Raw genomic sequence first — 22262 nt, 5'->3', positions numbered from 1 at the left:
GAAACCAATCACGCACTCTCGACACCGATCAGGCTGTGATATTACGCCCTCCATTGGATGCTAAATACCGCTTCGCCTGCACAATCAAGCCTATGATGTATGTGGAGGCTAAGCATTGGCAAGTGAAACATAAATCGTAATTGTAACATAACCCCTAACTATTTGTTGGGCGGTGTCCTTGTGCCACCTGGCTACGTATCTTTACACAAGTACAGGATTCTAAACGAGGAGCAGAACAAGGTGGCTACCCATCGACTCGAGCTGGGGGATCAACTAAGCAAGCTCAACGGGTAACGAAATACACTTGAGCTTTTGAAATTAAGAAACACAAGTCTAGTAGGCTCTTATATATATAACACCAAAATATATTTTGAATAATTTTGGTAGATGATTGAACACATTCGATGAAGGTCCCGTACCAAATCATAGCCTGCTGCCTCGCAAACAGTCAAGGGGCGATTATGTGAAGTTTGATGTTGACGGTATGCATGAAACTATCACCACAGTATCACGCCTCTGCCTTTGTCTGATCTACTTATGGTCGTTATATCATAATTATTCTCCTAAGCCACTGCATATAACTCCTATTGTACATTGAAAACCAACAGACTATTCAGTGTTCACGAAACGCCGGACACAGATATCATAGCCAATACATAATGTTCCTTCAGAATATCATTCATCCGTATCCAGAAGCCTCATGATATAGCTAATCATCGCGGTCCAGGGAAGAGCTCCTTATCCTGAGTACCTCCAACAGCGTTGTTACCCTCAATGTGGCTAGTATCAGGCTTCTCGTGAGGATAATTCCCGTCATTGGCAGCAAACTCATACAGGGGAGGGAAAGGAGCAACATCTTTGCGCAAGATGTACTTCTTGAGGTACCAGGGTAGCTTCCTCCAGTAGTATGAGGCATGCTCTCTGTTAGAGACACCGAAAACGTTATCGAGTTCTTCAAGGGTCAAGTTCTTGGTCTCAGGGAGGAGGAAGTAGCAGAAGACCCAACCGAATATGTTCCAGGCACCATACCAGCCGAAAGCACCAGTGTTAGAGAAGGCCTCTCGTAGAGCTGGCCAGGTAAGGCTGATGATGAAGTTGAAGCCCCAGGTGATGGCTGTACTGGAAGCCATACCAATGTCTCTGATATGGAGAGGGAACGCTTCAGCGCTGTAGGTGAAAGGCACGGGTCCAAGGCCGGGAGAATAGACTGCCATGAAGAGATAGAGGCCCAGAGTGATAGTGCCGATCTTGGGGTCACGTGGTTGGTCGGGAAGTTGGAACACTCCACCAGTGAAGAAGAGGCACGCTGCCATGAGAGGAAAGGTCACCAGAAGAAGGTTCCTGCGTCCAAATGTATCAATGGTGTAGATTGCAGGGATGGCGAAGAGGAAGTTTATGATGCCGCCACCCATAGAGACGAGGAGGGCCTCAGAAAGGCTGTAGTTGGCATCGGTGAAAATTGAAGTAGAGTAGTATGCAATCACATTTACGCCGCAGAACTGCTGCATGAACTTGTGTAGTTTGTTAGTAATTGTGACGCATGCTGGGGCTGGATATCTTACCATGCAGAACCAGGCACTTTGAGCAGCACGTCTGTTGCGGCGTACAGTGAAAAACTCCTTTAGCAGATTCCGACCTTCTCGTTCCCCACGCTCGATTTCCAGTAGTTTGTAAGCATAATACATATCGCGAGTAGCTTGGACAGGTGAGAAGCGAAGCTTCTTGACGGATCGGAAAGCCTTGTCAAATCGACCGCGTTCCATGTACCAGCGGGGAGATTCAGGACAAAAGTACACTTGGAGCATGACAATGAGCGGGGGAATAGAGGTCGAAGCCATCATCCATCGCCATGGAGAGTTCTCTCCACCAATTATAGTGACGTTTTGAAAAGCCACGCAGACGATAAAGCCAAGGGCGATACCGAAAGCAGTCCACATCTGGAAACTTAATCAGCTTATGGTCTTCCACCACTATTGAGGGTATTCTCACCTGCCACATCATAGTTAGGGCTCCACGAATGTTCTTCGGTGTAGATTCGGCAGAGTAAACGGGTGTTGTGCTAGACTTTGCGCCAACAGCGAAACCAAGCATGAAACGAGCAAACAAGAAATTCCAGAGGCTAGCAGGTGTCAGTAAGATCTCAAGCCGTGAGACAGTAGTCGAAAGCTTACGAGGTAGTGATAGACATCCAGAATCCAGTGATCGTAGAGATAGCGCAAGAGATGAAGATGGTTCCGCGGCGGCCGGTGTACTTGTTGAGAATCGGACTGGTCCAGCAACCGACAACGGCAGAGCAAAGATAAGGAGCACCATTGGTCAACCCTTTCATCCATACGTTCGTGATATCGAATTCTTTAAAGTAGAATTCCTATAATCGTCAGAAACTTGTAGAGATCCCAAGATTGATTCGGCATACCTGCGCACCGTTGACGGTGGTCTGATCCATACCCTGAACAATAGCCGATCCGGCGCAAAGAGTGCAGAGAAAGTACAAAGCAAAGGGCTGATGCCATCGCGATGTCTCTTCCTTTCTCAGGATCGCCTTGTCATCTTCAGACAGCATGTCGATTTTCTCAAAGCCACCGGGGGTGTTGTTGACTTGAGCGACAAGAGCTCCCTTTCGGAAATCCTCGCGGTGCTCGGAGAGGCCCTTGGACTCGACGAAAGCGTCAACATCAGCGAGGATCTCTTCTCGAGTCATGCCAGCTAGAGGGTTGCGTAGGAGAGTTGCTTTGGAGACTCTTCGCTGACCGAAACCGGCGCCCTCATTGTCGTTGACGAAAGTACCATTGCTGCTGGAGTTGCGGTAGCTGTCGTTATGGGGGCCAATGTGATCCGTGTCGTAGGCAGGCGGAGCCTCGCTGTCGGCTCTTGGCAGAGGCATCGTGCTTATCTCGGTTAAACAAGACAGCAGATGAGAAGCAGACCACTTAAGACGGTGATAATGTCACTGGCAACTGAGTCTGGGGAGAAGTTGGGGCCCCGAATTCTGTCGAGGAAATACTTTGGGAGCAAGAGAGTCGCAGAAGCTGGGGACGGCCCAATTATTATATATCTTTTCGGAAAGGATTCGAGAAGACTTACTCCACCTGATGAGCAAACGTCCAAAGAGGTTTGAGGATGGAGGAGTGGAGGCTGCCAAGATGATCGTCGGATTATTTGGCTATGTGCGGCTCAAAGCTCAGTGTATCCCTGTCTCGGCAGCACATTTTATGACGTTGCCCAAGAGGTGAGATGAAGTGAGATGCCTCTTTGCTGCTGCCTCTCGAATCCTTCAAGGGGAGACTGTGTGATGATGACGCGTTGGATGTAACGGGACTTAAAGTTACAATCTGACCGCATATGAATTCTCGCGTGGCTATGTCCCCGATAAAGACTGCTTCGATTCATCAATCTTGTCATTCTTTCACGAGCAGGGATGCCCTCATCCGAATCCTGACCGTGGTCAGAAGTCGGAGAATTGTCGATTGAGTTCAGTTCTACTCAAAGTCAATTAGCGGTCATCCTCCACAAACTCAAAAAACGAAGCCAAAAGAGCCTCACACAAACCTGCTCCAAGCCGCCGACGTTAGATCGTCCGCCAAGCCCGTTATGTCTTCCCCCAAGAACGATCATCGGCGCAAAGACCCTGGTAAGCCATCTCGATTAAGCTTAAATGGGCGACCCTCTCACGACAAGGATGACTTGGCGCTAGTCTGGGCGTGCGTCACAGTCTGCCGACCAAACATTGCACTTGACGTCAATTCTTTGACTGTCGCAAGAGCAAGTTTTTGATGAAGAGTGTGAGGTTTTGGGTGTTTTTCGGTTACCCCGGATATTCAGCACGTGGATCTGAGCCAGAGTTGGTGGTTTGCTAAGGACGAGCTTATCTTGACCTCCGCTTAATTCCAGGTGAGCTTGATGGGCGGGGTTGAGATTGACCACATACGTCGGAGTTACCAAGCATTGGCAACCTGACTGCTTAACTTCGGATACTTGGTGACAACTGTACCACTCGGATTACCTGTTATGGTCCAAATAAACTCGATCGATCACGGAATACTGGGACTGGCTAGACTGGCTGGCCGGTAGCTGGGACTTGTGGACCTGGCCCAATTTACCCCAAAGTGCAAGACATATTCCACAAGAGCTTCTTGGTACGGAGAAGACCCAATCTTTTATTCTGTTGCCTGTTGACTTGGCCAGGCTTGTCGTTGAGCCAAGGTCTGAGCCTTTGATCATATGAAAGGCAAGTCTTTCAGTCTGCATGTTGTTTGCTTGGCTTCGGCAAAGTTGTGGACATTGATCGAGTATCCTTTGAGGGGCGGGTTGGAAACTGAATTGTTCCTGGCACTTCTCCAAGCTCTGAATTTCTGAGTGATTCGTACATATGGAATTGTTGCAGCGCAGGTGTCTCGTGGCTAAGGGATGGTTCTTGGTCGATAGAAAAAAGCAACGATCGCCGGCAACAGGCGTCTCGGCTATCTAGGCTGTTAGCTCTGCATTAAGGCTCTGCCTGAGGTGAGCTGACTTGCTTTTTATGCCTACGGCTCGAAGAAGGATGGCGAGAACCAACGACAAAGGGAAGTTTGCTGCGGTTACGGGGAGGCCATCGTGCCGTAAATGACACTGGGCACCATCCGTGAATCTTGAATATTTCTGTGTCTCTCCTGACAATCCTTATTTCTTTGAATAGTCAGACGTACTTTTGTTGTCGTAGTAAAAGCAAAGGGTGAAAGGTCGTCGAGTGTCACCGTGTGGTGTTTTGCTAACACACAAATAAGTTTCTTTCATTGGGTGCCTTTCCACGACCGTGGAAGAGGGGCTGCGATCCCTGTTTGCGGACTGTTGCATTGGTAATGTATTTAGGGCAATCAAAAGTGGAAAACATCGATTTTCCTTCTAGAATTTCAAAGGCATTAACCATGTACTCGACAACACTCGACCTTGAGCACAACAAATGTGAGCCTGCACGAATCCTAGTCATTGAATTTCGTAGCATACATGTATTACATATTTTTGGTCTCATTAGGGTAGTTAGGCGTTGAGTTGGAGAGTACATAGGACCTGATGCACATATCAGATTGCCATCAATCTCAATGCATAAATACAATATCAACCAAATATCACCTTCGAGACCTAAAATTCATTTTTTATCAAATGGAATTGTGGCAGCACTTGACTCGAGCATTGGAGCTCCACCTGCATCTCCTTGTATCAAAATATCAAGAGCAAATAGGGTGTTCCTTAGGAGCTGCACCACCGCCTCGTCTTTGTGATTTATATCCCGCCTTCACCTCAAATGCACATGAATGGCATATGAGCACTCAAAGCTCCTTCATAACTCCCTCCCTTCCTTTCTTCGTCCCATCTGCATCTCTACTTCAGTGGTCTCAGGCCTCGAGTCACCGGATAACCCCCTATCGCCCACTGTAACTTCTATAATTGCAGCTGCTGCCTCGTCAGTGCCTGCACTCCAATTAGCGCCTTCTCTATCCTTCCTCCTCGTTCTTTTTTGTGATTTTATCCTCACTTCTGCCTGATCTTTAGGGCCCACAACTGAGGCACCACAGAGCCCTTCTCCCCTTCCTCTTCTTCTCTCTTCCCCTTCCTCTCTCCTCCCTCCCTCCTTCCTCCTCCTCTCCACCGCACTCAAGGTTCTAGAGATCTTGAGCTTTTCCCTTTTTGCACCGACGGTAAGTATCTCTTCCACCTCTCCTTCATCTTCCCCTTCTCACATCCTGTCTCTGCAGGTCATCCTCGCGCGTCTTCCGCTTTCCCTCGCTTAGTTTCGTCTCGTCGTCAACATGTGCCGCGAGACCATCACCATCGCCCAGTGTGCGCCTGAGGTATCCCCCGTTCTCGCCTTCTACTGCGCCAAGCTCCATCTCGTGGCGAAGGACCGCATTATCTGTGACGCCACTAAGGGAAAATGCATTTGCTTCTTTGGCTCTTGTGGTACTATTGAACGCGAGATTCCTACCAAGGGAATCAATCTCGGCGAGGTTGTCAAGGCGCGTTGTGCTGAGTGTACTCCTCGCGAGCACCGAGTTCGCGACATCCCCGCTCAGGAGATCCTCGAGTCTGTTCTTCTTCGCTCTACTGACGGCCAGAATGGCTGGGAGGAGCGATCCAAGCTCCTTTCTGAGCTTTGGCTCAACAAGACTGCATGCCCTTACCACGTCGACACCTCCGCTGAGCCTGTTGCTCCTGTCATCAACATCACAGAGAGTATCCATCTCGACACCGAAGTCGGTCACTATGGTACCGGTCTGAGCGCTGAGTCTGCTGGGCCTACCGACTCCACTCCTGAGTCTGCTCTTGAGCTCAAGCCAGCCTTCGAAGCTACTGTCGGAAAGGACGTTGGCGAATTCTCCAGCTCCGATAATGCTGCTATGAAGGATGCCTCTTCATCTTCTGTCGGGACTGTCTTCACCGAGCCCATCTTCACCGACTCCTTAGTGGCTGAACCCGCTTCTACTCTCGCCGATGAGTGGACTGCTAACGCGGGCACCGTTAACACTGCTGATGAGTGGAATACCAACACCGCTCCCACTGGTGAGCAGGATGGCAACGCCAACAATCACGCTTCCGACTCTGGTAAGTAAAGTCCTTCTTTAGTCTTAACGGTCACTGACATCAAGCTACAGGAGCCAAGAACATTCTGGACCCCGACGAGGTTGGCATTTCCACCAGCCGCTGGGCCCCCGGCAATTCTCCCACCGCCTCCAAGCCAACCAACCCAGCTGTTGACTTCAAGGAGCCTGAGAGTGGAGAGGAGCATAACCAGGCACAAGAGCAGGCACAGACTCCTGTCGTCGCTCCCTCTCGCCGTGCCGTCAACTTCTCCTACAATCCCAGCAATGCTGAAAAACTTATGGAGACCGCGGAGATTTTTGCCAACCTGAAGAAGGCCTTTCTCATGGGCAAGGCTTAAGCGTCAGCGTGGGCGATGACGAGTTGTTGTGGGGAGGATGGAGAGTATTATGGTAGTCTTGGTCTTTCCAGAGAGATGATTGGAGTGTAATTGAATGAAAAGTAGTCAGCCGTATTTTGGCTCACCAGACAAGACAGAACACCGTACTCAAAGTATCCTACGTATTGAGGGCAGACAGTGATGTGGGCAAATTATTCTTCATCTACAATGTGACTTATCATATGACCCAGTAATGCAAAATGCGAAAGACATGACCTAAAGAAGTGCTGGTTGTACTTGATATATCCCAGTGAAGTCTGCGTTAGCCTCCAGTGATGCCCCTCTCCGGAAATACCAGGGTTTACGAGCACTAATGTGAATCTTCAGCGGGCGGGCAGGGGTCTCCCCAGAATGTTTCATCATATCACAGCCAGTCTCCAATGTCATCTTCAATTTAGCATAGATATCACCAATGAAGCACTCCATCTTCTCAAAATTGAGCTCTACAAGTCGGTTATGTCTACGTCAGAATTTCCGCTACACAATGCGTTTCATGACAAAAGCAAAACAACAACGAAAATCCCACTTGGGCTAGGATTGACGCGGGAGTCTGACACCTTGGCGATGTTTTGGGCCAATCATTCCCTCATCTGCGTCTCAAGCTGAAAGCCCCTGCATCGCCTTCTGACGCGCCTTTCCGGCCTCGTACGAGGAGAGCGGTATGAAGAAATCACACATTTAGGCCGCTGATAAACGTACAGCTCTGGCAGTCTTCTTCCCCGCTTGTCCTTGCTTCTCTTCGCGTCAATCTCCGTAGCGACAACTTCGAGGCTCCGCTGGGCCACGCATAAAGATGTCCACCGACACTCCCCAGTCCGGGCCGGGCCAGCGCACGGCTCAGGATCTGGTGAAGGAGATTGCGAAAGAGCGCGGGTATCTTGGCGAAGAGCAGCTTGCGCGGATTGGAGAGATCAACCCTGAGCTTAGGCGCGAGGTGGAAGAAGCTCTTCTTCGGAAGGATGAGATGATAGGCTCGGCTGTCTTGACGTATGTGCTTTATCTCAAACAAGGGCTTTTATTGACGATGTTGCAGGCTAGCACGGAACCTTTACACCAGTAATGCCCGATTTGTCTTTGAGTTGCTCCAGAATGCAGACGACAATAACTACAGCAATGCTCTCTCTACAGGGCAAGATCCATATGTGTCTTTTGAAGTTCGGCCAGATAAGGTGTCGATTGAGTGCAATGAGAATGGCTTCACACATGAGAACCTCAAGGCTATTTGTGCAATCGGCAAGAGCTCCAAAGTCGGGGCAGCAGGGTACATTGGTGAGAAGGGCATTGGCTTCAAGTCTGTGTTCATGGCAGCTTGGAAGGTTCACATCCAGTCAAACGACTTTTCGTTCTCGTTTACGCATCGCAAGGGGGACTCCGGCCTCGGCATGGTTACACCTGTATGGGAAGATGCAGATGAGTCACTGAGAGGCTCTTCGACTCGCATTACGTTGTTTCTGCATACGAGTGATGATCCTGAAGAGGATGGGAGGCAGCGCGAGACGATCCGACTTCAGTTCCAAGACTTGCAGCATACGATTTTACTTTTCCTTCGCAAGTTACGAAAGGTGCAGGTCTTATTCTTTGATGAGGATGACACTCGGACATCGAGTACGACATACTCTCTTCAGGGGAGTAACCCAGTTACAGTGAAGAAGAAGACTTTTGAGGGTGTGGAGGAGAGGCGGTATCATGTTACGAAACATGTTGCGAAGAATATCCCAGGGAGCGAGAACAGAACATACTCCGATGAGCAGGATCGCGCCGACTCGTCTACGGAGGTTGTGCTGGCATTCCCGTTATCGGAGTCAGGCACTCCAATCGCCGAGAACCAAGATGTCTTCGCATTTCTCCCAATGCGGCCGATGGGGTTCAAGGTAAGTGAGAGTTTCATCGTGACCATCGCAGAAGCTTTGCCAGAGACTAACAAATGCGTTCACGCAGTTCCTCATACATACCGATTTCGTCACCGAAGCCAGCCGGCAAGGCATAATTACTGAATCCCTCCGAAATCTCGGTCTCTTGAGTGGCATCTCAGACTGTTTCATCAAAGCGATCGAGGAGTTCTGTCAGCACCCGATCCTCCAATACCAATGGATGCGTTGGCTACCCCAACGAGACTCTTATCCTTGGGACAGCTTCTGGTCAGGTCTCCTCGACAGGGTAGAAGCGCGCATACAAGAAGTTAGAGTGCTTCGGACGCTTGGCACTGGGAGGTTGGATTACATTCACAAGCTTTGCCGTCTTCAGCCGTGGTTGCGAGATAAGAACGGTGATCCCCTTTTCACTGATCTTGACGAGGAGATTTATCTTGCGAAGGAGTATACTCGTGATGATCTGAAGCTGTTGGAACCGTACGGGCTGCAAAGTATGTCGCCCTCAGATGCAATCACTCGTGTTGAGAAGGACCTCGAAAAGAACACCGAAGATTCAAGGATGAAGAGTCCCGCTACGGATAACGAATGGCACTCATTTGCAGCACGAGCACTGATATTGCTGAAGAACACCGCGACAGTAGGTCCCGCCCAAGACCGCCTCAAGCAACTTCGATTCATTCCCCTCGAGAATGGGACCTGGGTTTCTTCAAGCAGAGGGCCACTTTACTATTCGCATGCATCGGGCAGCCTCGCAATCCCCGATGACCTCGATTTGAGCCTGGTCGACTCGGAAGCAGCCAGCAACCCTGATCGGCGTGCTTTGTTTGACAAGTTTGGCGTTATTGAAGCTCTTGTGAAGGATGTGCGAGCATTAATCCTAATGAAGCCAATCAAGAAAGTTGCTGATGAGACCGCACTCGCAGCATCCATCGCCCACCTGAAGTTCTTGTACCTTTCCGAGGTTCTACTCGAGGAGAACGAGGATCAAGCGAAGTTACGTGGCTATCATATTTATGACCAGAACATGAGAGCACGGATACCAACCAAAAACAATGTTTATCTCACAACAGACGACGAGTATGGCCCCAGTGAATTGTTCAAACCTCAAGGAGATGCACCGGGCTTTGCAGCGCCTTTCCTCCATCACGACTACGTCCAGGAAAAGCCAACTACACCAGCAGGTTACTCGTGGGGATGGGATGAATGGCTCCAGTTACGCCTCAAACTTCGACTTCAACTTCGGCTTACCCAGAAAGGCCCAGACCGGAAATTAGACCTATCTTCCGCCTTTCGCTATATCGAGCAGCACCGACCAGAATGTATCTTGGGGGCGCTCCAGCGAGTCTGGGATGTTGAGAGAACAAAGGTCATGGCATCTGCTGATATCAGAAAAGAGTTACGTCAAGTCGCGGTCGTGTGCAAAGGAGGAGATGAGTTTTCTCTGCCCGAGCCACTGTCAACTACTTACCTACCTCTGCCCGAGCTTGAAGGGAAGCATTCGCGCTACGCCGAGGATGAAGGTTTTGTGTTCCTGGATTTGGGTGAATCGATCACTTCGAGCACGTATCGTGCGAAATGGGGTTTCTTAGTGGATGATCTTGGGGTTGGGTGTACTGATGACCTTCAGTTCTACCTGGCTATTCTGAGAACTATCCGCTACGGTAATGCTGCTGCTGGAGTGCGTCGGAATACCAGAGTGTTAGATCTCTACGAAGTCATTCATGCCCGCTGTCGGGAAGCTGATAGCTTCCTCGACGCGCAGGCGGAAGCAAGGTTCGTTTCATCTGCGATCTATGAATCTACGACTGACTAATATGCACAGGCAAGCAATCAATGACGGAAACCTCATATACGTACCCGCACACGATTCGAGCCCAGCGACATGGACATCATCCGAAAAATGTTTGTGGAACGCCCGAGAAGACATGCAGACGGCATACCCTCTCGCCCATCTCTACCGAACCGTTTTCCATCGATCAGAGGAGGATCTCGATGTCTTGCGACAATTCTTCAAAACAGCACTCGGAGTCAAAGACTGTTCGTGGCAAGATTATCTGAATGAGATACGGAGATTGAAGGACTTGAAGAGTGAGGACTTTGACAGGGTTAATGACCTGTACACTTCCTTGGACTCCGAGAGGTTTTGCATGATGGAGGTTGATGCTACAAAGCTTAAGTAGGGACCTCTGTCCCTTTGCGAACTTTCAGCTGACAGATTTCAGGAAAACTTTCGCTCAAGAGCCATTGATCTACTTCAATGTCGGCAACGTAAGCCGCTGGTACACAGTCGGCGAATGCCTGTGGTCGAGTGCTACACAAATCCGAGGCAGAGTAGCACTCAATGACCTATACCCCGATCTAGAAGATTTCTTCGTCAGTTTCCTTTGTGTACAAGAACTCACGCTAGACATGGCCTACGACGAACTCAAGGAGATGGGTAGTAGAGTGCCACCGCCATCAATCGCTGCTGTCAAGGAAACCATCTGGGCGCTCAATTCTCTACTTGGCACGACAGCTGATCCGCCAGATAAAGAACCTATCTTTCGAGGAACAGTCTTTCCTGTGAGGTACCCAAACAAGTCAGTGAAATTGCAGTCTGGCAGGACACAATTCGCTATTGCCGACCGAAAGGCTCTGGGTGATATCTTCGCTCCTCAAGCCAAGATGCTTGACTTTACTTTGGACGAAGTTCGTCGTTTACGGCCATTTCTTTCATGGCTCGACCTTGAGTCTCGATATTTGTCTAATTCTGTGCGGGAGATCTCTACTGTGGCGGGCGGACGAATGGACGAGCTGCAGTACCCGGACAGGGAGATCAGACAGAAGGCAGCTGGACTGTTCCGGTGAGTTGTATACTGAAGGCGCCACGGATAGCTACTAAGTTCTTCTACAGAATCGCGGTGCATTTCAACAGTCCTCGGACCTCAGAAGACAGCTCAGATCTTTACTGGACCCTCATGTGTGCAGAGGTCTACGAAACGGATGGCATCTCCTCTGAACTCCATTTGTCACAGGATGGCCATGGTCTGGTGCATGTACAAGATAGGAGTGAACTTCACATACGAGAAGACGACAGCGGCCTCAAGATTTACGTACCACGTGATCCCAAAACACAAGGATTCTGCTACTTTTCGACTCTTCCAAGACGTTTCCTGGAATGGATGATGACAGACCCTGCTACTCTCCAAGTCAAGCATGCTGGCTCCAAATCCGTCCAGATCGTGAGTGCAGTCTTGAATGCACCTCTCATCAACATGACGCAGATTCTGGAGGCGGAGGGTGTTGTCGAGGTGGACATTCCTCAAGGCTGGTGTCGACAAGCGACCGAGGAGGAGGTTGGAGGAGAGCATTCTGATGTCAAAGACGGGGAATTACATGATGCGACTGTGTATCATGAAGCGCTGGAGGTACACGATGAGACTGTTTCTCACGAAGCGGAGGAAGACCCCATTACTCGATTTCTGGCACAGCCAGAGATTCATGAAGACGATATTTCAAGCGACGAAGACTCTATGCTTCAAACATTCGACAATCTGAGATCTCCCCCGAGACTATCTGACCTCCCTGTTCGGCAGCGAAGTCCAGCGACTTCAAACTCTTCAGTCACTGGGAGACGACTGTTCACCCCAACTTCGTCCACGGCTGAATACTTCCGCCAAAATAGGCGAACATCATCAAATGTTCATCGGAACACAGGCAGACATGAGTCTTTACAATCAACTCCAAGATCAGCGAGTCAGCCAGCATTTATCTTTGGCTCTTCCCCTACGGCACAGCCCAGTTCAGCGTTCCTGTTCCAGAGTTTTGGCGAAGCATCACAACACCCTACCATTGAAGATGAAGAAGAATACCTGAGACTGGTCAACAATGTCATTTCTGCGGCAAACACAGCGGCACTGCCTAGTAAAGGTGCTTATGATATGTCGGGGCTCTTTGGTGCGTTGCCAGAAGTAGATGAGGAAGAAGTTGAACTATCGCGACAGTTCCGATCGCATGGTCTTCCTGAACGAGACATGCGAATTGGAGCTCTCGGTGAACTATTCGTAAGTTACAAATACCTATTTCTTATCAAAACAATACTTACAAGATTGTAGGTCTTTGAACTTCTTCGCAACATGGATCCTCCACTACCTCGCTTCAATCGCGACAACTGGCAAAGCCAAATGCGAAAGTTCATCACCATTCATCCCGACTACTCAGATATGCTCCCCTGGACCGCCCAAGAGACCGCCGACGTTGTATACTATGACAGAAAGCGGGTATTGACGAATCACCTGGCGGACAAAGGGTATCTCGACAAAACAGCCTGGCAGAACAAAAAGCCATTGTTCTTGATTGAGGTCAAGTCTACGACGGGACATAGCCGAACACCGTTTTATATGAGTAAGCGGCAGTATCAACGGGTAAGTGTCCACAGCTTTCGTTCAGTGCTTTTTTTCAAGGAGTTAACTGATGGGCTGTGCAGATGCAGGACACTTCTAATACGACTCTTTCGCCGGCAACGTCGCCTACGATTTATTTAATTGCGAGAGTATCAAATGTTGATAAGACTAATATTGAGGTGAAGATTTATCTTGATCCGGAGAAGTTGAGAAAAGATGGGTCGTTAGTGTTTACGGGGGAGACGTGGTCAATCGTCCCAGGACCTGGATCAACTTGACGATGTTAACTTCCAGGTCATCAATCTTTTATCTATCTCAAATGAGCAACATTATATCATTATTTATCATGCCAATAAGCTTCATACTAATGTTCACCTACGATTTGTTCCATTCATCTGGCTAACCTTGATGGCCTGGCACTGCAAGCACCAAGGCGATCGTGTTCAATGACTATCAACAAACAGTATGTTCTTCCTGGTTGAGGGGCCCGATAGATGTAGAGCGATATATCTGCCACTGCCAGATATATGTGATACAAATTTAGGCTTCCGCCTGAACAGAAAGGATAGCACTGGGAGCAGCTCCAATGTAATGCATTTCCCCCTTTTCAGCCGCCGAGTCGCTCTGACGGTGGTACTCGAGCATCTCGAGGACTGCCAGTGAGAAACAAATCCATCCTTTATAATCCAACTTTCGATCGCTGATCCGAATCTTTCTCTTCTTTCCTCCTCACCCGCTTCCGAGCAACTGTTTTCTCATCTCATCTTCTTTTCATCCTTCCTCTATCTGACAACTATTAACAAACACTACCCTAACCTCATCAACAACCCTATCATACTACACCAACCCTCATCGACAACCTTATCATACTCATACGAAACAACCCACAACTCCTCGAGACTCTTGTCTTCTTTCACCATGTTTGACCGTGTGTCTATTATCAAGGGGAACGACCTTGTTCCCACCAACGACACTTTCTCCAAGACTAGTCTTCCCAAGACTAACCCTCTTGAGCACCAGACAGTCACTGCCCCTTCTCTGCCATCTTCTCAGTCAGAAGATATTAACATGGGCCCCAACTACGGCAACCTCCCCTTGGGTCTCCGGCCCTCCGTTGTTGTCCCTCCTGAGGATGTCCCTCCTGGACATGTCCGCCTTCTTGGTGGATTCATGTGTCCTAGTGACCCTGTTGTTGATCTTACTCAACCCAAGGAGGAACCGAAGGGGGGCGGTGGCTCTGAGACTAGTGTGTATCACTGCCCAAGCGGTATCCTCGAGCCCGAGGACGCTGATGAGTTTCCCGGTGAGCACTTTCCAGATGACGAGCGTTCACTGAATATCCTTTCTCCCATCGGTCCTAAGCGACCTAAACTCTACCTGCGGGACAACCGCCTCCCCGTGGCTCCAGTTGGACCGACATCTTCGCCCTTCGAGGAGTACAGCACCCTGTACCAGGGCATCGACTCCGCTTTCCCTCAGTCTGTCGGCCCTGAGTACCTGAAGCCAATCGATCAGGCGACTCGTCTTCGAATGACACCTCATCATGCGCTGAATCCCCCAACTCCTGGTTTTATTCAGCCCATTCAACCTTATCAGCCCATGTCAGTTGTTCCTGGTTTCCCTGAGCCTATTGGTCCACCCCCCTCTCAGCCCATGGTCTACTATTATGCTGAGCGTATCTTTGGCCCTCATAGCGAGGCTGCTGATTCTCCCCCTTTCCAGCAGATGGTCCCTCCCCAGACTGGCACCAACAACTCCGACTTTTCTCAGTCTGCCATCCCCCATGGCCCACAGGCTATTGCTGCCGGTGAACCCCAGCCCCAGCGCATCGGCTCCCTGGGTGAGATGCTCAGCGGTACTGAGGAGGTTCCCGCCTCGGCTCTTCGCCGCCGTTCAACCATTACTTTCAATCCCAATGCGATTGAATTCACGCCTAGTCCCACTGCTGCTGGATTGGCCAACCCTGGGGCGGCTGAGCTCGCACTTAGCCCTATCGACGTTGAAATGGCTCCCTATGAAGCCAGTGAGCTCACTCATAACCCTGCCGATCTTGGCATGATTCCCTACGAGGAAACTGGCGTTGAGGGTTTCATTGCCCCAGATGCTAATGCTGAAGCTACTATAGCCGAGGCCGTCCAGGATACCTACAAGAAGATCCTGGCCATCGAGGATGAGCGTGATCGTGAGGATGCGCTTAACGAGTTTTATTACATGCAGGCTAAGCCCTGGACTGATGAGATGACTCGTCTTGAGAAGGAGGAACAGGAGCTCGAGGAGCGCAAGCGCCGATTCGCCCGCAAGAACTAGACTTGTGAGCAACTAGATCTTGAGTTTTGCAGTTTAGAGTTTAGGATTTGTATTGGACAAGAGTATCAAGGCATAGACTGGACCAGATACGACACACTGTTGGATGACTACTGGCAGAGGATTGTGGCTGTCAATAATTTCTTGCTACGGGCAGATTTCTTGTTATAATAGAGTAGATGCCTGCTATAGTCAGTTGTTTTAGACTAGATTAATGATTCGAGGTCTAAGATCAATGATCTGGTTCTCTTTTCGGTGATTCGAGTGACATGTCGAGATAATGCTAAAAGGTCGTCTTCGTACGATGTGAATGTCATTCTAATAGAAAAAGAAAGTTCTACTAATCTGAAATGTAACTACACTGACGTACCAAGCCTGTGTCCCTGCATGCCTCTACTGGAAAAGCGATCCTCGGCGCGGCTTCAGGGTAACCTCCGGTCGCCCCGCATTGGCCGACCGAGAAAGTGGATCATTCGGCGCCGAGCCTCCATCGGAAGGTCATCACCTCGTCATACTGACGCTTCAAAATCACAATGAACCACCAAGAATCTCATGTTTACGTACCGCAAGAGCTTCCAATGAAACATCTTTTGTATCAGACAAACTTGCATCAGTCTATGACGTAATCTTGACCAGCTATATTTAGAGGTACCAACCATTAACCGTCACACCCAGATCTGACGATCGCAAAATCTTAACTTGACGACATTCGAGATGGCTGAAGAAAAGAAAATCCCTGTTACTAATGAGGGCATGGGAAAGCCTCTTTCGGCGAAGAACCAGGTCCTCACTGCTGGTGCTGCTGTGACGCAGGTAAGTAACCTCTGAGAGGTTCAAGAGCTGCAACTCATCTGATGGTAGGAGTTTCGACCGGTGAAGCATATCTGCGCTCATCTCAACGCCTTTCACGCATACGCCGATGATCCCTCTCGCTTTGTTGAAACAAACCACTACTGCGCCCATCTAAGTACGTCCCTTACCATCCCTTCAACTCAATCACTAACCCCGTCAGACGAGGACGTCCGCCAATGTCTCCTCTACGACTCCGACGAGCCCAACGCGCGCCTCATCGGTATAGAATACATGATAACCCCCAAACTCTACGAAACCCTCGACAAAGAAGAGCGCAAGCTCTGGCACTCGCACGTCTACGAAGTGAAATCCGGGATGCTCATAATGCCGAACCGCGCGGTGCCCGAGAGCGCATGGCAGGTCGCTGAGAACTACGAGATGGATCAGGTTGTACATTTATATGGAAAGGTGTATCATTTGTGGCAGACGGATCGCGGTGATACGCTGCCGTTGGGGGAGCCGAAGCTCATGACGAGTTTTACGGCGGATGGGCAGTTTGACTTTGAGAAGCATGTTGGGGAGAGGGATAGGAAGTTCGGGACGGATTGGAGGGTTAAGAAGGAGGCGAGGAAGGATATTCCTAGTCTGGTTGTTCATGAGGGTGAGTATGAATGGGATTGGCGAGGGATTGTGCTAACGATTTGTAGATGCGGATCAGGCGTGGAAGAACAAATGAAGCGTGTAGTTCATAAAATGGAGCTGAGTGAAAGCATGGGAGGCAGTCACGACATAATGAGTTGAGAGGTTCAGAACACGAAAACATAGCCGGCGGAGCGGTTTAGTGTGATCAAAGAGTAATGATAGTTAGGCGACCATACCGTCTATCATACCGGGTATCATCTATTAATTGAGTGTAACCTCATTGCAAGCTACGTGCCCCATGTCTCCGTCAACAAGCGGGAAGTGGGCAGTCCTCAATACCACCCGCGCGGCCTCTTCTTGTGGACATTCTACTTCCCAACCGTAACCTTCTGCGGCAACTGCTGAACCCCCTGCATCGGCTGCATAACCCTGGTATCGTGAACCTTGCGATCAATACCCCGGAACTCGAAAACCCCGTCGAGCTCTCTACGCACAGCGAGCAGTTGATCCTGGGCCTTGCGAATCTCGTCCGGTTTGTTATCCTGGACGACATGCGCCTTGACCTGAAGGAACCATCGCTTCTGCTGATCGACGGGTATGAGGGATTCCCAGGGCGGTAGAGTGTCCATTGGGATGGTTGCTTGCTGTTTTGTTTCCATGGGGGTGTAGTGCTCTAGAGGTTGGAGGAAGTAGTGGCGTGTTAGACAGAACTCGATGTCATCTCTGTAGAAGCGGTAGACTTCCTCGATTGTTTCCGTCTTGAAACTGCGCTGTGTCAGTAACAATTGAGTTCAGCGGGTGAGTTGTCTTACATGTGGTTGTTGTCGCGCATGATGGAAGGCAACTTCTTCTGATCCCAAAGCTCAACCTTCTTCCGCTGTGTAAGCAAAGGCTGTCCACGCGGCGGATCAGGAAAATCCGTCCATCTCAAGATACCCTGCGTCGCATCGAGATCCATCGGCGAAGCATTGGCTCCCATGTCGCGATCTTTGAGCACATCATATCGCGTTTGCAATATGAACGATTGTCGGGTCAAGTTCTGGTGAAGCTCTTTCCAAAGGAACCCGGTATTATTCCGTATGGGCTTTTCGATAGAGCTCTGGTTGGAGATACCCATGGGGCGCTGGGGACCTTGGAAGTAGAGGACGCGCTGGATTGATTCCCATGGGTCCATGTTAGTGAGACCGCCGAGGACTGCGCGTGCTGAGGTGAAGTCTTTGTCCTCGATGAGGGCTGTGAGGAAGATCTCGTGCATTTTGGCAGGAGCGAAGAAACACTTTCGTCGCCAGTTGTATTGGGTATGCTTTTTGTGTTGTCTCCTTACTTTATGTTGGTATTGCGACGATGATTGGGATTAGAGGTTGATGCTTGAGAGAGGAGGTGGCCCATGAAACGGATGAGGGGGATATGTCTTTGACTACTTGTTAATTGACGCCAGTTGGTTCGTCAGGTTCAAACAGTCGCTTTATGGTCTGTTCGAAATATTATACAAAGGCCAGTATGCGATTGAGATGATGACATGTGATGTGTTCAGACGGAATCAACTTGAAGTGTTGGTGAACATCACTCAAAATACCCCACCAGAGCTTGAAGCTCAAGCTCAACTTTGCTCGTAGGCACGTGACCTCGCGACTTTTTACGCGTCAACACCAAATCGAAGCTAATTGCGCGTCTGAATTTAGGGTCGAACAGTTACAACCACAGAAGACATGATACATCACCAAACGGATAAGAAGAGCTGAAGCTTCGAAATTATGGATAATATAGTGAAATAAATTTATTCTATATGTTTTTGGCTTTAATTGCCCAAAATTGCGAGTCCTTCTTCTTATATTCCGCGTCAACTGCAAGACTGTAGGTTAAGTGCTTGCATTCAGCTGGCTTGGCATGGCTTGCGTGGTTGGCTACTGATCCCGACTAACGCCTCGGCATTTCAACGTCCCTCAACAACAACAACGACATATCACGACACGACCAGATGCAACCGCTTTGGCCAGCGCAAAAATGCCTTCAAGCGACATACCCAAGCGCAAAGCCTCTGATGCTCCTGTTTCTCCGCCGCCCCTCAAGCGCAAACTTCAGAGCGGCACAACCAGTGAGTGCGCAATCCCAGAAGCAGCGTTATTTCTATGCGGCAGCATTTTATCATTGGACAGCTAGCTAACACGACCTGCCTAGAGACTGCTGTAGCGAACTTCTTTACACCAGCATCGCAGAAACCCAAGGACCCTACTGTCTGGTCTGAGCGAAGTCCCAATGACGATACCCCTGCAACGCTCCTGGTCGGTCGATTCGATGGAGCCAAGGAAGATAGAACAATAAAGAGGAGGAAAATTGCGGCTTTTGATCTAGACTCGACACTCATATCCACAGCCTCAGGCAAGAAACATGCAAGCAGCGGGACAGACTGGAAATGGTGGGACAACTCGGTCCCCGCGAAACTTCGTGAGCTGTATCAGGATGGATATCGAGTCGTCATCTTGTCGAACCAGGCAGGGTTAACGCTACACTTCGACCCCAAGTCCAAAGCACCAAAAGCCACTGCGCAGAAACGAGTTTCCGAATTTAAACAGAAATGCAGCGCCGTCCTCAATAGTTTGAACCTTCCGACATGCGTCTACGCGGCGACCGAGCATGATATATATCGAAAACCGAGAACAGGCATGTGGAAGGAGCTCTGCGACGACTACCACATCTCGGAATCCGAGATCGATCTGGGGAACAGCGTATTCGTCGGCGATGCAGGGGGTCGCACCGCAACGTTGGGGAAAGGCCCAGACGGCGTAGCGGCCGCAGCCAAAGACTTTAGCTGTTCAGACAGAAACTTTGCGCACAACGTCGGAATACGGTATCAGACGCCGGAGGAGTTCTTTCTCGGGCAGAAGCCTCGGAGTTTCGCTCGTGAATTCGACTTGTCCGAGCATCCCTTCGTCGACGATGCTGAATCGGGGAACTCCGTGGTCACCTTTGACAGGACTAACGACAAGGACATCATCTTGTTCTGTGGGCCACCCGGGGCTGGCAAGTCGACGTTTTACTGGAAATCCCTCAAGCCTCTGGGGTACGAGCGCATCAACCAGGACCAGCTCAAGACACGCGACAAGTGTGTGCAGGCGGCGAGGGAGCATCTCCAAGCGGGTAAATCAATTGCCATCGGTGCGTTTTTCTCCAAATCCTACTTACCCCAGGACTACCCCATTACCCACACCACCACCACCCCCTCACGCGCTAACGTGGGTTCCTTTTGCAGATAATACCAATGCCGATCCAGAGACCAGGACTGTTTGGGTAGAGCTTGCCAAGAAATTCGGCATCTCTATCCGTTGTGTGTGGTTCAAAACTCCTCTCCAAGTCTGCGAACACAACAATGCTGTGCGGGCGCTAAACACGACGTTGAACCCCGAGTCAAGACAGATCTTACCCAAGATGGCGTTTACAGGTTTCGCGAGCAGGTTTAAACCGCCGCAGATGAAGGAGGGTTTCCAGGACATTACGGATGTGCAGTTCCAGTTCCGTGGTTCACAGGATGAGTACAAGATCTGGGGTCGATACTGGACGTGAGAATACAACCCATGGAGGACAGAAAAGAATTCATTCCCCAATTTATTCACCTTGGCATCATGTCATCTCCGCATCACGCGAACTCTTTATCATCAGCCGCTCCAAATCCTCATGGGGCAGTTGAGGTTCAAATCGCCTCCGCAAAGCCATATTGGGGAAGGCGAAGCGAAAGGCGAGACGAGACGAGTTGACACCGCAAGCGAGGACAAAGTTATGGGGTTTTGCTCACCGTATTAGACGGGGCTCCTGGGGTATACAGGCCCTCAGGGGGCAAGAAAACACCGAGCCTTAATGTAAGGTGTCAAAATAAACCTAGCAAAGACTCCCCTAAACTTAGGCTAGATTTACCTGGGTATTTTCATCATTTAGGGTCAAGGTCCTGAGTTTTCTTTCCTCCCCTAGACAGGGAGTTTATCTGGCAGCCTGGAGGTAGTGGGTATCACTCCAGCCATCTAGAATGCAGCGAATGTCATCCTTACTCGATAAATTACTCGACCAACAACCGCCCAACCCACATGAGCGAGTCTGAATAGAGGAATACGCTCCTTGCCAGTGGAGTCCATCGGTCGTAGAAAAAGAACCGGTCCGAATCTTTTACTAAAGACAACCCAAACGAACTGAGATGATCCTTGAAAACCAGGGGAGGAGGGGCCCCGGCCTCTAGCTTTATTTGCTTTAAGCTAAAGTTTACACTTTGTTTGTATGCTTATTCTGAAGATCTCACTGTGAGATGTCTGGGGTGCAAAAGACCTGCGGGGGAATGCGGAGGGATCGTCTCTGCTTTTTGTCTGTGAGCGTGGCATGATTGCGGAGAGATTCTGGACCTGGCCCATTCTTTAAGCAATGTCGCTAAGAGCTTCCAATGCAACGGCAGTTATTCCAACGAACTGTCACTGTAGTTGAAAAGAAGTCTCTTGGTATTGGGGCATAAGAGTTTGTTGTTATTCCCGCCTCCAATTGAAGTCCTTTGCCCAGCCGGGACGATTTGCATTGGCAAAGCCTTGGCCCTTGGCGGAAACGTGGTAAACTTGCCGGTAGCGGCTGGGCATCCCACGCCCTACAATACATCACCTCCAAGTTGAAAAGCCATTGCCGTGATAAATTGATGTCAGACTTTCCCTTTTCTGAACGTGAGGGGGGGAAACTCGGCCAACAGAAGATGGTTGCTAGCGTAATTGCTAACAACCCACATTTCTTCTTCTTTTTTTCCCTGTGAGAGGTTTCTCCACGGCCGCTGTAACGTTCTAGTGCCCCAAACGATGGAGACTCCGCTATTGGATGACATTTTCGAGGACGGTTAGTGAACGGAGCAGATCATCATGTACTTTATTTGAGGAATGGGGAATTAGTGTTGGGTTCGGTGTAACGAAGTCCGGAGAGAAGAGCGGGGGATGAACCAGATCATCTCGTGGGGAAACTGGTATTACAATTTTGTATAAAAGGATCCCCAGATTCCTCTTGTATCTCTCCCTTTTCTTACACCAGGCACTTTCTGTCCATCTTTTTCTTTATTACCCTTATATCTTCTTACCAAGGGCTTTTCATCATGGCAGGAGGCGTCAAGAAACCCGTCAACATCTTCAAGCTGAAGGACCTGGGTGAGCCAGCGGGCGCTTTCAACTGGCGTCTTTGGTTCGCCGTTGTGTCATTTGCTCTGCTTGGTGCGGCGCGAGGCATTGACGAGGGTCTCATTTCTGGCTCGTTCAACAGCAAGGACTTCCAGGAGACTATTCACTATGATTCTTACTCTTCTGT

General features: G+C 49.7%; 7 protein-coding genes across 8 annotated transcripts; 5 read left to right on the top strand and 2 right to left on the bottom strand.

Moving 5' to 3' along the window:
• Positions 1-539: 539 nt before the first annotated feature.
• On the bottom strand, positions 540-3104 carry FVEG_03193 (hypothetical protein). The gene is made up of 5 exons (XM_018890798.1): positions 2417-3104; positions 2172-2368; positions 1990-2119; positions 1563-1937; positions 540-1511 (listed from the first exon to the last, which is right to left on the bottom strand). The coding sequence occupies exons 1-5, from the start codon at positions 2882-2884 to the stop codon at positions 714-716; spliced, it is 1968 nt and encodes a 655-aa protein (XP_018747180.1). The 5' UTR covers positions 2885-3104; the 3' UTR covers positions 540-713.
• A 2682-nt stretch (positions 3105-5786) lies between these two features.
• On the top strand, positions 5787-6916 carry FVEG_03194 (hypothetical protein; the record flags this gene model as incomplete). The annotated part of the gene is made up of 2 exons (XM_018890799.1): positions 5787-6579; positions 6630-6916. The coding sequence occupies 2 exons, from the start codon at positions 5787-5789 to the stop codon at positions 6914-6916; spliced, it is 1080 nt and encodes a 359-aa protein (XP_018747181.1).
• A 795-nt stretch (positions 6917-7711) lies between these two features.
• FVEG_03195 (hypothetical protein) lies at positions 7712-13556 on the top strand. The gene is made up of 8 exons (XM_018890800.1): positions 7712-7942; positions 7989-8826; positions 8894-10599; positions 10649-10982; positions 11035-11669; positions 11720-12869; positions 12921-13229; positions 13292-13556. Exons 1-8 carry the CDS (start codon positions 7749-7751, stop codon positions 13484-13486), a joined length of 5361 nt encoding a protein of 1786 aa, XP_018747182.1. The 5' UTR covers positions 7712-7748; the 3' UTR covers positions 13487-13556.
• Positions 13557-14126: 570 nt separating this feature from the next.
• Positions 14127-15515, top strand: FVEG_03196 (hypothetical protein; the record flags this gene model as incomplete). The annotated part of the gene is made up of 1 exon (XM_018890801.1): positions 14127-15515. One exon carries the CDS (start codon positions 14127-14129, stop codon positions 15513-15515), a length of 1389 nt encoding a protein of 462 aa, XP_018747183.1.
• Positions 15516-16039: 524 nt separating this feature from the next.
• Positions 16040-17726, top strand: FVEG_03197 (hypothetical protein). The gene is made up of 4 exons (XM_018890802.1): positions 16040-16325; positions 16374-16479; positions 16525-16965; positions 17012-17726. The coding sequence occupies exons 1-4, from the start codon at positions 16227-16229 to the stop codon at positions 17038-17040; spliced, it is 675 nt and encodes a 224-aa protein (XP_018747184.1). The 5' UTR covers positions 16040-16226; the 3' UTR covers positions 17041-17726.
• FVEG_03198 (hypothetical protein) lies at positions 17079-18509 on the bottom strand. Its single transcript, XM_018890803.1, has 2 exons — positions 17759-18509; positions 17079-17711 (listed from the first exon to the last, which is right to left on the bottom strand). Exons 1-2 carry the CDS (start codon positions 18199-18201, stop codon positions 17315-17317), a joined length of 840 nt encoding a protein of 279 aa, XP_018747185.1. The 5' UTR covers positions 18202-18509; the 3' UTR covers positions 17079-17314.
• A 379-nt stretch (positions 18510-18888) lies between these two features.
• FVEG_03199 (hypothetical protein) lies at positions 18889-21094 on the top strand. 2 transcript variants are annotated; one of them, XM_018890805.1, is made up of 3 exons: positions 18889-19041; positions 19125-20102; positions 20197-21094. In XM_018890805.1, exons 1-3 carry the CDS (start codon positions 18951-18953, stop codon positions 20505-20507), a joined length of 1380 nt encoding a protein of 459 aa, XP_018747187.1. In that variant the 5' UTR covers positions 18889-18950; the 3' UTR covers positions 20508-21094. The 2 variants fall into 2 exon arrangements, with proteins under 2 accessions (XP_018747187.1, XP_018747186.1); XM_018890804.1 differs by having other exon boundaries at positions 18894-19041; positions 19127-20102.
• Positions 21095-22262: the final 1168 nt, after the last annotated feature.

Source organism: Fusarium verticillioides, chromosome 5 (assembly GCF_000149555.1).
Source record: "Fusarium verticillioides 7600 chromosome 5, whole genome shotgun sequence".
NCBI classification, from domain to species: Eukaryota; Fungi; Ascomycota; class Sordariomycetes; order Hypocreales; family Nectriaceae; genus Fusarium; species Fusarium verticillioides.
This window is presented reverse-complemented; position numbering and strand designations above follow the sequence as displayed.

Excerpts from the sequence above, each read along its gene's own strand:
- FVEG_03195 (XM_018890800.1), top strand. The coding sequence starts at position 7,749 with ATGTCCACCGACACTCCCCAGTCCGGGCCGGGCCAGCGCACGGCTCAG. Across the intron at positions 7,943-7,988 it reads ATAGGCTCGGCTGTCTTGAC|GCTAGCACGGAACCTTTACA; the intron begins GTATGTGCTTTA and ends ACGATGTTGCAG. Across the intron at positions 8,827-8,893 it reads TGCGGCCGATGGGGTTCAAG|TTCCTCATACATACCGATTT; the intron begins GTAAGTGAGAGT and ends GCGTTCACGCAG.
- FVEG_03197 (XM_018890802.1), top strand. The coding sequence starts at position 16,227 with ATGGCTGAAGAAAAGAAAATCCCTGTTACTAATGAGGGCATGGGAAAG. Across the intron at positions 16,480-16,524 it reads CCACTACTGCGCCCATCTAA|ACGAGGACGTCCGCCAATGT; the intron begins GTACGTCCCTTA and ends TAACCCCGTCAG. Across the intron at positions 16,966-17,011 it reads TAGTCTGGTTGTTCATGAGG|ATGCGGATCAGGCGTGGAAG; the intron begins GTGAGTATGAAT and ends AACGATTTGTAG.
- FVEG_03193 (XM_018890798.1), bottom strand. The coding sequence starts at position 2,884 with ATGCCTCTGCCAAGAGCCGACAGCGAGGCTCCGCCTGCCTACGACACG. Across the intron at positions 2,369-2,416 it reads CCACCGTCAACGGTGCGCAG|GAATTCTACTTTAAAGAATT; the intron begins GTATGCCGAATC and ends TGACGATTATAG. Across the intron at positions 1,938-1,989 it reads CCCTAACTATGATGTGGCAG|ATGTGGACTGCTTTCGGTAT; the intron begins GTGAGAATACCC and ends TTAAGTTTCCAG.
- FVEG_03199 (XM_018890804.1), top strand. The coding sequence starts at position 18,925 with ATGCAACCGCTTTGGCCAGCGCAAAAATGCCTTCAAGCGACATACCCA. Across the intron at positions 19,042-19,126 it reads ACTTCAGAGCGGCACAACCA|ACTGCTGTAGCGAACTTCTT; the intron begins GTGAGTGCGCAA and ends ACCTGCCTAGAG. Across the intron at positions 20,103-20,196 it reads GGGTAAATCAATTGCCATCG|ATAATACCAATGCCGATCCA; the intron begins GTGCGTTTTTCT and ends TTCCTTTTGCAG.
- FVEG_03198 (XM_018890803.1), bottom strand. The coding sequence starts at position 18,201 with ATGCACGAGATCTTCCTCACAGCCCTCATCGAGGACAAAGACTTCACC. Across the intron at positions 17,712-17,758 it reads ATGCGCGACAACAACCACAT|TTTCAAGACGGAAACAATCG; the intron begins GTAAGACAACTC and ends GACACAGCGCAG.